Source organism: Pavona decussata, unplaced genomic scaffold (assembly GCF_977016875.1).
Source record: "Pavona decussata unplaced genomic scaffold, jaPavDecu1.1 SCAFFOLD_219, whole genome shotgun sequence".
NCBI classification, from domain to species: domain Eukaryota; kingdom Metazoa; phylum Cnidaria; class Anthozoa; order Scleractinia; family Agariciidae; genus Pavona; species Pavona decussata.
In genome coordinates, this window is record NW_028145624.1 from 767,114 (window position 1) to 782,388 (window position 15,275).

General features: G+C 38.2%; 1 protein-coding gene and 1 long non-coding RNA gene across 2 annotated transcripts in view; one reads left to right on the top strand and one right to left on the bottom strand.

Moving 5' to 3' along the window:
- Positions 1–25: 25 nt before the first annotated feature.
- LOC146459390 (uncharacterized) overlaps positions 26–15,275 on the top strand; it is a 30,730-nt gene continuing 15,480 nt past the window's right edge. The window contains exons 1-6 of the mRNA XM_085089626.1: positions 26–46; positions 120–185; positions 2,895–3,041; positions 6,104–6,205; positions 6,403–6,577; positions 8,050–8,947. Coding sequence (XP_084945752.1) covers positions 41–46; positions 120–185; positions 2,895–3,041; positions 6,104–6,205; positions 6,403–6,577; positions 8,050–8,336 — 783 coding nt within the window. The 5' untranslated portion in view covers positions 26–40 and the 3' untranslated portion in view covers positions 8,337–8,947. The remainder of the gene's footprint in view (positions 47–119; positions 186–2,894; positions 3,042–6,103; positions 6,206–6,402; positions 6,578–8,049; positions 8,948–15,275) is intronic.
- LOC146459391 (uncharacterized) lies at positions 12,068–15,150 on the bottom strand. The gene is made up of 3 exons (XR_014857910.1): positions 14,767–15,150; positions 14,302–14,407; positions 12,068–13,235 (listed from the first exon to the last, which is right to left on the bottom strand). It is a non-coding gene; the product is annotated as an uncharacterized LOC146459391 (long non-coding RNA).

Consider the following 15,275-nt stretch of genomic DNA (forward strand, 5'->3'; position numbering starts at 1 on the left):
TAAACTGCACATTTACACCACCGACCGATACAGTCCTGCCATGAAGGTGATTAGTTTGACATACGTTCTTAAAGCTGACGTTCCTCTTTACTTACTTTCCTTTTTGATTTGCTTTCTAGATATTCGCAATTACAGTTCTCAGTTTGGAGATTTCATGCCTTCTTGCCAGTATTACACATGTAAAGGTTAGTGTTAACCATGCGTTGCGGCTACAATGCTGAGTAGAGCCTCTATCATAATGAGCCGATAATGAACAAAGTTTCCGCTGACGATAAAGTCAAAACGGGAGTGAGGAATTATCGAGTTTGGATTCGAGTTCGAGTTCGAGTGGGACTTCAGGACCGAGATGTTAGAAGCAAGCATGATTAGCGGCTAATCCGAGATTAATCAACGTTTAAGGTTACTTCAAACCTTCGCGGGGCTCCTTTTTGCCAAACTTTTATTTTTCGATCAAATCAAATTAATGTTAATTACTTTAACTTACATTTTCAACAAAAAAATAATTTAACATCTTAAAACACGCCCGAGTTTTAAAGAAAAAAGAATTTTCGCAAAAAAGTTAAAAAGTTATCAAGGTGACATAATCTCCACAAGGCGTGAACTCCCCAGCAACCTTTTCGCGGCAAACGGCTTCACCCAGGGCCCAGTTGCTCGAAGCCCGATTAAGCTAATCCTGGATTAACGAGAATTTTGATTACAAAGATTTTTCAAAAAGAGTTTTGTCCCTCAGTTTTGACTTTGACTTTTCTTTACCATTGGCTTAAAATTAGATTTTAAAAACATTTTTATTGAGCGAGATCAAAACCTCGGTTAACTTTTAGGATAACTCACCGTTTCCGGGAAACCCCACTTCGCTCCTTCGATTCTAATTACACTCGTTCTCAATTCCTTGGGAAAAACGTGACTGAACTGAAAACTATAACTTTTTATTTTGTTTCCTATGAACGTCAGGGGTTCTACTATGTTATTGGCTGGCGGCTCACAGTGTGAGCCCGGTGTTGACATAATTCCCCGTGAACGCGTGACATGCTTCTCAATCTTTAGAAGACCGGAAAACTCGCAATACGATTTCTGCAAGATGCCTCTCTTCAAATGAATTAATAGGGTATGTAGAATTGACAAAACAGCTTTTATGGAAAAGACAAAGCTGCGCATGTGCCTGCGTTGGAGTTACTTCCACTTGCTGTTCAGGAATCGAGCCTGCGCTCACTTGGATAACTGACGGAAAGCGAACCTAAGCAAATATCCAACCGAAAACAAGCTATCTCCACTTGAAAATATAAGTTCGGGTACTTGTACTACTTCGAGATTATTCCAATTTGTTCAACTTGTACAATGTGGGCGAAGTATCCGGGAACTAAATTGATAGGAACGCCGTTTAAGTAAGGAAGGAAAATAAAAAAAATCCTCATCGTGTGCTCACGATCTTCACAAAACCTTGAATTTGGTCATTTCACGTTGTTGTTTTGCAGAGGACGGCAAAGAAATGTACAAAAACAAAAATATATAACGCACGTGCAGAGGGATTGTTTTGCTCATTAAGCCTTTTGTTTTGTGGCGTTGTCGTTGCCGTCGCCGTCGAGGGGAAGGGGGGGGGGGGGGGGGAGTTAGAGGGAGACACTGATACCAACCCCGCGGTAAGCGCTTTTTCGAAGGACAAGACAATGTTAAAGAATTAAATGTTATCTAAAGGACATATTTAACAATTATTCGACGAGTGCGCGTTGGATATAAGATGATAGTTATAATCATCTCATATACAACAAGCGTGAGTGGAATAATTGTTTTTTAAAAACAATCAAGAAATATTGCTAGATTTTGCGGATTTCGCTTTGCAATAACAGTTAGAAGACAATTCAATGGTCTCTATTTCTCGGGCATGGTATAATGGTTCATATACCATGGCCGCTAAGCCAATCAAATCGCTCGAATTGCATTATACAATGATCCAGTTTTTAATGAAGGGGGCTATAACGTCCTTTTCGAAACGTTAAGGTAACATTTCAAAGAACGAGATGAAGTGTGCAAATTCTAATTTTATTGGAAAATCTGAGGCGACTGACCCTCGGGGAGCTGCGTATAAAGGAAGGCGACAGAAAGCAGGTTAAAACTGCCTTAAGCTTTAAAATGATTTTATCTTCTAACAGTTTTTTAATAATATAATATTGTTATTATAAATCAAGAGAGGATGAGGGGGTACATCCTCTCTTGTATAAATTGAGTTGTTCCGTTTATCGGGATAATTGTCAATCAACATCAATACAGTCTGTAAATCACGGAGGTCTCTTACGGGTGTAAAATCACGGATTGTGGTCTCACTTAGGACGAAGCGGAAATATTTTTCGATGTCATTTAGGGTTCCACGTGGAGACACAAAACAAAAAATAAAACGCCTTGATACCGCTCGAATTAATAAATAAAGCTCGAGCCCGACCCAGACTGGTCTCTTTTAATTTAGTAAATGTTTTTAATTTAAATTCCGAGCATCCCCATTCCTTTCACATGAAGTCCTCAGTTCGAGAGCGCGCTCTCGCTGTCGAAAATAACGAAGGTTTTTTTGTTTGTATTTTTATATCAGTCCAACTCAAAGTCCAACTCGAACTCGAATCCCAATTCCATGATTCGGGATTCCCAATAAAAACCCTCAGTACATGTACACTTGCATGAACGTCGTTTTCATTAGCTTGCAGACTTGCAAGATAAAGTTAATTTGTGGCTCCTGCATTGTGTAATTAAATTAAGAATTCTACATGGGAATCTCAGACTTTCTGCTTTGAAAAGAAAATTGTTCGCTCGTAGGGCACGCCAACACACAACACATATAGTCAATGAAAGATGAACAACATTGAAAACTGATCACTGATTTCGGCTGATTTCCTTCAAATATTTTCCAGGTTGATCGTTATAAAATGGATCTCGTGGAAAAGGGAACACCATTCTCAGAGGAAATCGATATTGATAAAAAAAACGACGTCGAAGTTTTTCGAGTTCCTCCTCACAATGACGTTGAGGGCGCTGATTTTTACCACGATTTTAAGTTGGTAAGTGCTTTGATTTCTAATTTTTGGCCAAGCGGATCCAGGTTGTAAAAACTGTAAGTTTATGCTGAAAGTCACCGTTGTATAGTTGTTTATCTGGATACTGAAAAGAAATTTTAATCGATTATAAAAGCGATGTAACTTATTTGAATGTGTTACTCCAGGGGCAATTACACCAAGTGGTTTGTCTAGAAATTCCTGAATGTTGAAATGAATCTTTCAGGTCATACCTTTTTTTAACATGTGAGAGATTACCTAAAATGCAACCTGTACGCCAAATTTCTGAGATCAGGACCGAACGGTGTGCGAGTAATAAGCGAGAGTAGTTTGGTTTCTACGAGGTCTTTCCCGGGAAAAACACGAACTGCGTGTGCGAAAATCTTTGTGTCATCTTGGTGTACAATTTCTCAAAGAGTATACGTACGGTGTTGACATATCTGTCAATACTGCCCTCTTTTACGTGAAAGACGAGACTGTTCTGGATGGATCGATGAAATAAAATTATTGTCTTCGCTAAAGACATCCTCTTTTAAAAATATTTTGTGATCAGCTCACTGGCGAACGAGAGCAACTTAAACACTAAATTAAAAGCATGGACGCTCTTGACGCGGAATTTCGTCAAAACGGGTAATTTGAACTTCTAAGCATTACTTTTTTAGCTCTATTACATCAATTTTAGCCTAAACTACACATTTTTTTAAATAAGAACCTTTTCTATAAGAGCGTTGAGGCTGAGATTATCTAAAACTTAAGAACATACTAAGAACATTACCAAAACTGAGAGTGAGTTGAGAACATTTTATTTTTGACCAAATATTTTTAAAATGAACCATATAAATACGGTTAAAATGTTGCATGTAAAACTTCAGTCCACATTGTCCAATAACCCATTAATCGGTTCGAATAGGTCGGCGGCCATGTTGGTGTCCCAAAACAAAGAAATGGCGGCCATGTTGGTGTCCCAAACTAAACTTCTGGGAATTGAACTCTACTTCGTCTGCATAGATTTATTGAGATACTAAGTTTTAAATTCCGGTAATCAACTGTGTTTGAAAGGATAACCGCGACAAAATAAAAGTACCGGATCCTGTAGTGAAGGATCTAATCAGCAAAAAAAATATTCTTAAAAGGAGAGCGAGGCTGATTTCACGATTAGGGAAGTATATTTTTCCAATACTTCGAAAGGCACGGCTTTCTTCTTCAGGGTACATACCCTGACGAAAAAAGTCCGTGCCTTTCGAAATATTGGAAAAATATACTTTCCTAACCGTGAAATCAGCCTTGCTCTCTTTTTAGGTTACTTAAGAACTTTTCAGGCTCAAATTGCCCTAAAAATAAGAGCGTTCAACCTCAGCATCAACATTAGGTCCATTCTTACAAAAGAACAAAAGTGTACCTAACAGTACACGCTTTTCCTATTTTTTCTTTTCTTTCATTTTTGCTGGAGCGCCGAACGGGTTACGTCGCGTAATCCAATGAACGGCGTTAGTCGTACTTTTTTCCCTCAGATCACGTGTACTGCAAAGTGACGGTAAAATTATGCGCCTTTGCCGCTCGCTAGATCCATCGCGTGCTAGACGCGCGCTACAGAAATTAGGAATATAAAGAGAATGACGTCACGGCGGCCATGTTGGTGTCCCAAAACAAAGAAATGGCGGCCATGTTGGTGTCCCAAACTAAACCTCTGGGAATTGAACTCTACTTCTATGCAAATACTTTCTTTTGTTTCGGTAAACCAATATGGCCGGTAGTCACGTGAATGAAAACGCTCTATAGCCTGCGTGGCAGGCGCATGAAAAATATATGGCGCGCGTGTGTCCCTCCCTCGCGCGAGCTCCACGCTCTTTTTCGCGCCCTATATATTTTTCATGCGCCTGCCACGCAGGCTACGAGCTGGTGGTCCAAAATCTTTTTCCGAATCTTCTTGGACAGATTCCATTGTTTGAGTGATTGTGACGGTTTTTCCACATTTTCAGAATGAGAAATTGAGCCAAATACAATGCACAATGCTATCCACATCAAACGTACGCTTTTAAATTTTGTGCCATCGGGGCTGATGTACGTAAGGAATTGGTTTCCACATTAACGAGACAAAATTTCCCAACTTCTTCGAGCTTCACAGTTCTAGCTAAACTAAACTCGTTCTCGAACCACCTCCAGAGCCTTGGCCATCGTGAAGGCTTAATCGCTTTTCAACCAGCCTTTCGGGTTTCTCGCCACCGATAAAGAAATCTCGTTTTGAAATAAATAAATCTTTCCTTAATTAAAATAAACTACATAATAGGCCCCTCTATATACCGTGAATCTGATCTTTTTCCAAAGGCTTTTCCACAAGCTTCGCATCAAAAATTGAAGGTTGATTGGTTTCGCGGGAAAAATGGACGCATGTGCTTTTTAGCCAAACTCGTATCCAGAGTCTTCAGGCTCTTTGACCAGCGGTTGACAAACCGCTGGCCAAAGAACCTGTGGACTCTGGGTACGAGTTTTTAGCTTGTTTTTAGCCATATTTGGGGCATTATTTTGCGTTTTACCACTGGAAATAATAATTGTGGATACTGAAAAAATGACCACCGTCGAAGCGAACGGAAATCTATCGAACTTGAGCTGACGTGTGAGATGAGGGAATGTTCATTATGTTTTCTTCAAGAAGATATTGCCTAGACATTTGAAACTTGGCAGATTTAAACTGCATGACAACAGGAAACCGTCCACCGCAGTGCGCACCGGAGAGTGCATACGCACGCGACTGGATCTTACTTTCCATGAAAATAAACCAGCTTTGTGAAATTTCACTGTTTAAACATTTCAAACCAAAACTAGAATACGCACTGTGGTAAAAAAATGCGTCTTTGTGTATTTTAACCGTGTCCCAAATCTTAAAGGAAAATAATAAATTTCCGTTTGTATTTGATCGATTTTAAAAAATTTCTTACCAATGACAGCACCCTTAAATTTTTGAAATTCCAGATCTAAAAATTGACCTAATCTGCTTCCAGGAGCCATAATATTTTTAACGCTCGGTTTGGAAACCTCCACTATTGACTTTTATGCCTCTTGATCTACAGCGTGTCACTGTTACCAGGATTCTGTCTCGAAAGGTCTGCTTCATCTCAAAACTGGACTCAGCTATGTCACCACCAGGGAAACTGCAAGCAGACCTAAATCGGGTAAATAATATTAGGGACTTAAAGCAACCACGACGGTAACACTAACGAAAACGTCTCTTAAAAATATAAGTTCACGTTTCTTCCTTTCTAGTCATATCAGATAAAGAAATTATTACACCTTAAAAATATAACACTCTTCTATTCGTAGCAATTTTCTTATTAATGCATTTATTTCATCTTGCATTGTGATTCCACAGGCAGCTTCCCAGACTGGCACGCTTCCAGTGAAGACAGATTCAAGTCTTGTGATTGTGACTGGAACCGCTAACAGACTTCTTCTCACGAAGGAGATCTTAGACTTTTGCGGAGCTTTGCCGATTTACAACACGGAACACACCAAAGTCGATCCAAGCAATGGAAATGGAACTGCGAGTAAGTGGGATAATTTTTAGGGGTTTTGTTAAAAGGTGGCCCGCGGCCCGGCGGACACTTCACAGTTCACGGCCCGAATATTTTTTTACGCCCACGTCAAGATGGCGTAAAAAGGAAAGGAAAGCTACCTCTAAGACTACGACGACTGGCTGCCCTGACTCAGCAATTTTCTCGCTAGATATCCTAACCCCACATAAAAAGGCTAACCGCAAGTTACCTAAGCTGAATTAGGTTAACCAGAGTGCTATGTAGGCTGACCGTGTGCTAGTTAAGCTGTCCAGGGCTGAGTTGCTCGAAGCATGGTTAGTGCTAACCTATAGGTTGTCATGGTATTTAACCCGGGTTAGCGTTAACCATGCTTCGAGTGCTATTTATGCTAACCATAGTGTTATTTTGCTACTTACCAGTCTTTCACAGTAAGTATCCCCCATCGTAAAATGAACGTAAAAGAAATGCCCGGGCCGTGGGCTTTGAGGCAAGCCGGTTTTTAGCAAAACCCAAATTTTGAGCTGTTGTTAACATCAATAGACGTGGGTAAAGGACAAGTTATTGTGGAATTAAAAAACGACATGTAGTTTCGGTCAAAGCAGAACAATTGCTTCATTTTCTCTCTTGTGGGTTCTTTCTTGAAACTCAGATGAGTTTCTCACATTCACTTCAGCTGAAATCTATACAGTTGAAACTAAAAGGTATTTCCAAAAATGTTATGCCCTGTGACCTAATTTCAAAAAATTGATATCACGTTTACGGAAAGAAAGCAAAAATCCCAAGCGTACGGAAATATCTGTTTTCTCTCGTTTACATGAGCTACAAAATATTTTCGCCTTAGTATGTGATTTTCATAAAGCAATCACAAGATAATGAAACTAAATCATCTTCCTTTCCCCATCAACTTGTTATAAAAATAATTCATTAGGGTGGAGTTGGGGAAGGGGTCAATTAAATTGAGCAACTACAGTGGAACCTCGTTAATACGGCCATCTCGTTATTATGACCACTTTTTTGTGCCCTGCATCAATTGAGAGTTCAGTCATTTCCTTAGTTTTACAACCTTGTTAATCTGGACCCGGTTGTTCAAAGCCCGATGAACCTAATCCTGGGTTAACGTGAACTATAACTCGCGTTTAATTGCTTATCAACAGTGAGTTTTCCAAAAGATTTTTGTCCCTCAGTTTTGACTTAGACTTTCCTTTAACATTAGCTTAAAATAAGCTTTTAAAAGCATTTTTAAAGAGCGAACTGAAAACCTCGGTTAACTTTTAACCCTGGATTAGCGTTAATCGGCTTTCGAACAACCGGGCACTGACAACCCCGTAATTGCAACCACATTCTCACGGCCCGAAGGTGGTCGTATTAACAGGGTTCCGCCTTATTTTAATTTTTCGCCAGTCCTACAGGAAAACTCTTGTAGAAAAGAAGGGTACCCAACAGGGAGAGGCCGTAAACTCATGTGTCTGTCACTTGCTTTGCAGTTATCCAAAATCGACGTCAGAAGCGAGACGTTAATGTAACTAATCATAAATCTTGCCTTAAAACGCTGGGAAGAGATGCTTTCGAATACGTGAAAAAAGGCAACTGCGCTCATCCAGATACAAACTGGGATTTAACTTGCAGGATGGAATTGAGACTCGCAGCATGCTTCTATTATGTTACATGTTATAATCAGGTGCCAGTCGGTAAACTGCAATATCAATGCACATCTGTGCATAGCAGTTCTCGGAGTCCAATCTGTTGTGACTTCATATGCCCAAGTAGCTAAGAGCTACGAATCAGTGTTCCTTGCCAGCAAAACAGCTATTGAGATTCCCGTTAAAGTCTTCTGTGTGTTTTTGAATTAGTTTTTACTCGTTTAGTTTTCTATGTAAAAATCTTATTATTATCCACGTAAAAGTTAAATACAGAGTTACTAAAAAAACATTTAACTTATGACACTTCTTGGCGGGAACTTGAGAAGATATGGGCATTTTTTTTTTCTGCCCTACTTATTTTTCTTAATTACAGTTAAACCTATATTAAACGGTCACCCTTGTGAAACGGCTCATTGACCCGCTTAATACAAGTGTAACTGGAGTAAATATATATCAACAACAGAGGAATTTCACGTAGGAGAAAACCCACACAGGGCGAATTGGCCAGTAAAAATTTGCTACTTCCTTTTTTCATCTGTAAAGTGAAGTTACAGCATGTGGTTACCAGAATGGACATACTTACAGTTACTGTTTTTGGAGTTTAACACATGTAAAGACAACGGAAATACACTCATTGGGACTTCGCAATGAGGTGACCACTAAACAGAGGTCGTTTTTACGGTGACTATGTCAGAAAGGCAATTTTCCGGCGGGAGTTTAAGAAATGACCGCTTAATACAGGGTAACCTTTTAAAGCAGGTTTGACTGTTAAGTGTTCCTATGAATTTTCTTTTGCTAGTTTGCAAGAATATATTTCTCTGCTTTGTCAGGCTGTGCCCCGTTTTGCACCACATCAAACATTCTACAGGCAGCTATAATCAGTAAAACAATGGCAAGAAAAGTGCATATGTGATCTGAACCAATATACATTCACGTAAATAATAGATACTATCTAGGTACTCTAAATTGTCTTGATTTTTTGAAAGGTTTTTTGCGAAAAAAGATTTTTCAATTCTGATTATGGGCTTGAAATCAGGCGACTACATTTGGCAATTTTCAATTTAATATTCACTGCGGGAAAATTAAGTCCTCCTCCTGACAAATTTGAACTGGTCCTGATGATAGAGATTATGTTGAATCTGGGAAAATAGTTATCGTAAATCCACGCCAAGAAATGTCGAGAATTTATTACTTTTATTACACGCATTTCCTTTTGCTTTTGCTAAAAATGGCTAAGTGATTTTAAACTTGATTTTCAAAATAGATTGAAAGAATAGTGTAGTCTACAATAAAAACAAGATTGTTTATAGCTCAAGTATAGAACACGTAAAACAATTCTGAAGCAGTTTAGGCTATTGTAAAGCAAAATTGTTACTAACTTCGAGCGTAAAAAAAATAATTGATCGTGCTTTGGCAAGCTATATAATTACAGTAGAATGATGTATTATTCAGTGAATGACACAGGCATACTCGGAAGAAGGAAATCCGAGTGCCGATTTGCCGATTTGGTGCGTATACGAGTAGTCATATCTTTATATGTATTTGATTTAATTTGACTCTTCATGAAATAAATAGACATGCTTTGCTGGCCTTGTTGTGTTTCTCCTTTTTAGTTTTTTGACCACACTGAAGCAATCATGAGACCCTCTGCCCAGCTGACACTTCTTACTGCCATAAATAATGCGCCCCATTATTAGTACTGATTCGTGTGGATACATTTTGATGACTGATACAAGTGGTACAGATGCCGATGGTGAGAGTGGTTCACGTTTAGTCCGTTGTTGTTGTTCTTGTTCTCGAGCTATATACAACCTTACAGCATTAGGCAACTTTGACATGATCGCGGATATCGAAGAACTACCATATTGCGCTTTTTGGAGCTACTATATAGTGATCAACAGATGTTTTCTGCATTGAGCATTTGAAACTAATAAAACGACCAGCAATGTTAAAGCCGGTGCCTACTTTCGGTACTACGCATATGTTCTGCGCATCACGAGATACTCGGGTTTCCTATGGGTGGTGGCGCGGTTTAAAATTATGCGGACAAAGCAGAACTTAGCAAGTGCTCTTGCTAAAAAAGAAAATTGGGGGTAGCCATGCATTTTTCAAAGATAATAAAGCTTCAATTTTGAAAAAAAAAAAAAAAAAGACGCCATTGCTTTGTATTTTACTGCTTTTTAGAATAATTGTTGCTTAATTATCTTTCAAAAATACCCCCCTACCCCTCAATTTTCTTTCTGGATTCTAGTAGCCCATACTAAGATCTGCTTTGCCCGTTTAGTCATAAACTGTGCAATAATACTTCTGTATAAGTAGGCATCGCCCTGAAACAATCCTTAAAGGGACAATGTCACCTATTTGTAATTTCACTTTTAATAGCCAAGAAACATGTTTGTATTCATGTAAACGTTAAAACAATGGTTTCGTTCTTTTACGAATTACCTGCTACTATACAAAAGCCAGGATGAATTATCTGTGGCTGCAGATGGCTAGGATGGAAATAGATTACAACGTAAAAAATTTGGCCAATAATGTAAAGTTCCTCAGGACTGTTACTAAACTGATTAGAGCAATATGATGTTACAGGAAGCGGTGTACCTTGTCAAATATTTGATCAGCTTTGACCAAATCGCAGCGAAATCAAGTCAAGTCGTCTTTACGTAAACAGGGTAGCCTTAGTAGGTAGGCTCAGGATATCAATAGAGCCCCTGCGTAATTGACTACTAGAAATAATAAAACGGATCTTCAATATGTACAGTGACTTCAAACAGTGTTTTATTGGTTAGTTCAGTGGCAACTGATTTTGATATGAAAAGGTTGTTTTTTAGGTTGTTTGTTGCTAATGTAATACACTTTGTGTACGTCAGTTCATAAACGTCAATGGACAGTTATCAGGTTATCAAGTGAAATAGCAGTCAAACTGTGATATATCATTTAGATTGCCAGATCCTCCCTGGCGCAAACTATGCTTGTTTCTTCTATACTTTTAATCAAAGTGACACTGCCGTTATCTCGTGGATGTGGCTGATATTCAGGCCATGTTCAATGCAACCTGACCCTGGCTTCTGTTGATAACTATAATAACAGATAAAAGGTCAAACTTCTTATCAGCTTTCTCTTTTAATTAACAGAAAAATTCAAAACTTAGTAGTGAGTAATGAATTATGAAATATGTACAGTTATTTATTTTTACAGTGCAATCTCAGTTATTTGAACCCTCAATTTTTCGACACTCCCGATTCTTTGAACCAGTAGTTGTTAATTCTCTTCAATCTGCTTCAGTCAGATTTTACCTCCTATTTTTTGAACAAAATTCAGTTTCTCGAGGAGGTTAAAAAAAAATTGGTATTCCACTGTAGTGATTTATGCAACATTATTACACAAATTTTATACACCAAGTGAATTGTTTCCTTTTACTTACTTTTGAAAATCCAACAATAACTGTTTATTTTTTATGGGTTTTGTGACGTCAGTGACCAGTGCTACAGTTTTCTACACCTTATCACATAGTCTTGTATAACTTTTTCAGTAATATAAGGAAAAATAGTAATTAATATTTCCTTTTCCATTTTGTACAGGGTTTATGTAAAATATTCTTTATTTATATAAGAAGAGTTTAAACCACTGATTGTTTCAAGGATAAAGTGATAAAAATGCTTTTAATTTGCAATATTTTAAGCAAGGTATAAATAATTGTACATCATTTTATAAAATGTTCCGAAAAGGACTATGATATGCACACTCAACTCTCTTTAAGCACGCTTGTACCTTCTATCTTTTTTTCTCAGAAAAACAGGATGATGAAATGTAATGTAAGGAATATTTTACAGAATGCTTATTTAATGATACATGGTAGGTATTTGCAGTGTAAAAATGAATGGGACTTCCGGCTCAGATGAGGTGCTATCCATAAGCTGGAGTGATGAGGCTGCAGCAGCCTAGTGTTTAGCAGTCTACTGACTTCTTCAATTGGGTTTTTGCTTGTAAGGAAAAAAAGGTTAACGGGTTGAAGCAAGCACACTACCTTAATTGAGAAATCGGAGAATAAAATCTGCAATGTAAATTTTTGTGGTGGAAGGAAACACTTATATAATTTTCTTCTCAGTATTACCTCAGTTAGGAAATGTGGTCGATGCATGGTAAAGAAAAACTCTTTGACCTTGTTAGGATTCAAACCCATGACCCCATGATTTGATCACTGATGGACCAAATGTCCTCACTAGGGCAATGCCAAATTTAAGTGGTTTCCTTCCAGCACAGAAGTTTACACCCCATGCAGAGGTAATTCTCTGATTTCTTAATATTTGTATAATCAGTACTACACAGCCCAAAATTTCATTATCGTTTAATTGTTGTGTTATTTCCAACTTTATTCCAAGTTAACTCTCTCATGTAGCAAAGTGTAAACAAACTGCTGGGGATAACTGCCTGAGGAGTTTTGTTTGGTAACAGTGGAGACAGTTGAGACAGGGACAGTTGAGGATTAATACCCCAGTGCTATTTGATTTTATGTCAAACCAACTTTGAAAGGAGAGAGAACCTTGGATCTAGGTCATCGAATCCACTCCCTAATCCAGTTTTCATTCTTACTAGTTTTCATATATATATAAAGTAGCATAAGGCATTCACAAGCGATTGTCGTCTTCACTTTGTAATATCAAGAATAAGAGCCAGCTAATTACTGCTGTGGTTTCCCTGAACAAAACAGTATCAGTTTGCACTCTCAAAACAAAAGAACTAATGTGGTTGACAGCAAGTTATAAAAGACTCCCGCTTTTCCTATCCCTTCCAAAACAAATGGAAAAAAAATTAATAATTATAATACATTCTAAGATTAAGTTGACAGCAAGAAAGACATCTTGACTCTCTAATAAATCGATATCAGTTTTGCATGGGACTGAGCACCTAGTTGGAGACCAAAATAAACAACTTTAATATGTAGAAGAATAGCTATCAACCTTGGAATAACAGAAATTTTTAAAAATGAGTTTTTCAATCCATTGTATTGAATTTATAAATCAAATGAGCTACAAGTACAGTACTTAGGGACCGATCGTTTATTACGTCCTAGGGGGGCGGTGGTTTTCTAAAAAATCGAGTGTATGAAAATTTTACCCCCCAAAAAAACTTTCAAACAAACGCTTTACCCCCCACTGCAATGACAGTTTGAAAATTTTACCCCCCCCCCCCCCCTTCCCATGGTTGGCCTGGTGGTTGAATTGTTGAGAAGGTCCTGGCCACAACGCTTGATTACTTGTCACTAGCTCTTTAACTGGCAAGAGAAACGATCAGAAGTTAGGCGAAATTCAAGTAAGGGAACGTACCTTAGATCATCCCTTCAATGTCTTGATAATAACGATGTTTTGTTATTGCTGGAGTCTATTCTTCAGTCGTCAAAAGAAGGTACACAGAAAGTCAACGCAGCTCGGGGTTTGAGAGCAGTACAGGAGCATTTGATGTATGGATGTGGATATAAAGATTTTGAAGAAGCCTACCATCTCTATTCGTCTTTTAGTCAATTTTTTTGCCCAGATAAACAAGCCTTCAGAGATAAACTGCTTGATGGAATACACGGTTTCACGTTTGCCTGTCTAATTTACTCAACCCATTACGTGGAAGATCTTTGTCGTTCAGGGCCCAGTTGTTCAAAGCCCGATTAAGCTAATCCTGGGTTACAGTGAACTTTGATTCGAGTATATTTACTTATCAGTAAGGATTCGTCCAAAAGATTTTGTCCCTTAGTTTTGCCTTTAATTTTTCTTTTTCATTAGTTAAAAATGAGCTTTTGGGGGTCTTCGTTTTCGAGTTGTCAGGGTCTTAGGGTCTTAGGTTCTTCGTTTTAGAGGTCTTCGTTTTCGAGACACCCCTGAAGAATAGAAGCGATATGGAGAAGTTTCTAGTCGATTTTACCAACTCTATGATTGATGAGAAGAAAAATTGCTAAATACATTTGGTTGGTACCTTTTGTATGTCTTAAAATTTTACCCCCCTCACTTTTCGTACAAGGTAAAAAATTACTCCCCCAAAAAGAGCTCGTTTAAAAAAATTACCCCCCCTCAAAAACCACCCCCCCCCCCCTAGGACGTAATAAACGATCGGTCCCTTAAAAGAAAATAGAAAAATAACACAAAGCTATCTTGACTTGAAATATTTCTCCTGTCTTCAAACATCTCCAATGTGTATCTCCCTCAAACAGAACCTAAACATCAACAAAAACACATTCACTCAATTTGACTAGAAAACGATGAAATCTAAAATATTTTGTAAATCCCTATAATTAAGGAATCGTTTTGGTCCGCGGTGTACCAGTTTGGAACGATCTCTTTACTGTGCATATTAAGAAACTTATGTTACCAACCACATGAATTCATATAACAACGCTGGCCTTCTATTATCCGTATTAGCTTGTAATTTGAACATTATCTTGCTTAAAGATTAAAGGTTACTTCTAGAAAATTGCTCCCTCCTCAAAAAACAAAAACAAACAAAAACACCACAATTAGTTTAAAAAGTATGCAAGCGTACATAACCATACATAAAGATTTGAAGTCATCTTACCTCCTCGATTGACAAAGCCGTCGGAAATTTCGCCGTCTACCGACAAAGCAAAACCCCCTCTACTTTTAACATTTATCACACTAAAAAAATTCCTTCAACACAACAAATCTTCTATATCTGTTAGAGCAGAACATTTCCACACAGTGGCGCAGGATCGAAAGAATATAAAGATCGCTCCCAAACTTGAAAACTTCTGCAAAGTTTCCGAGCGCTTAAAAAGATCCTTGCTATTTTCATCCACTGTCTTGATACAGGTTGACGTCTAAACACTGCTATTTTTATCCAAATCTCTAGCACAAAGTTCGTCCTTTGGGCCGCCATATTTGTTTTTGAAATTTAAGTTCACGCGTGTGTAACAAGAATCTGGGTACTAGTGCAAAGATCAACCAATTAACAATTAGACGGCGAGCTCGAGGTTTCTATCGGCTGATAGTTGGCGAGGGGCGAAGCCCCGAGCCAACTATCAAAAGGCGATAGAAACCGAGAGCGAGCCGTCTAATTGTTTTAGC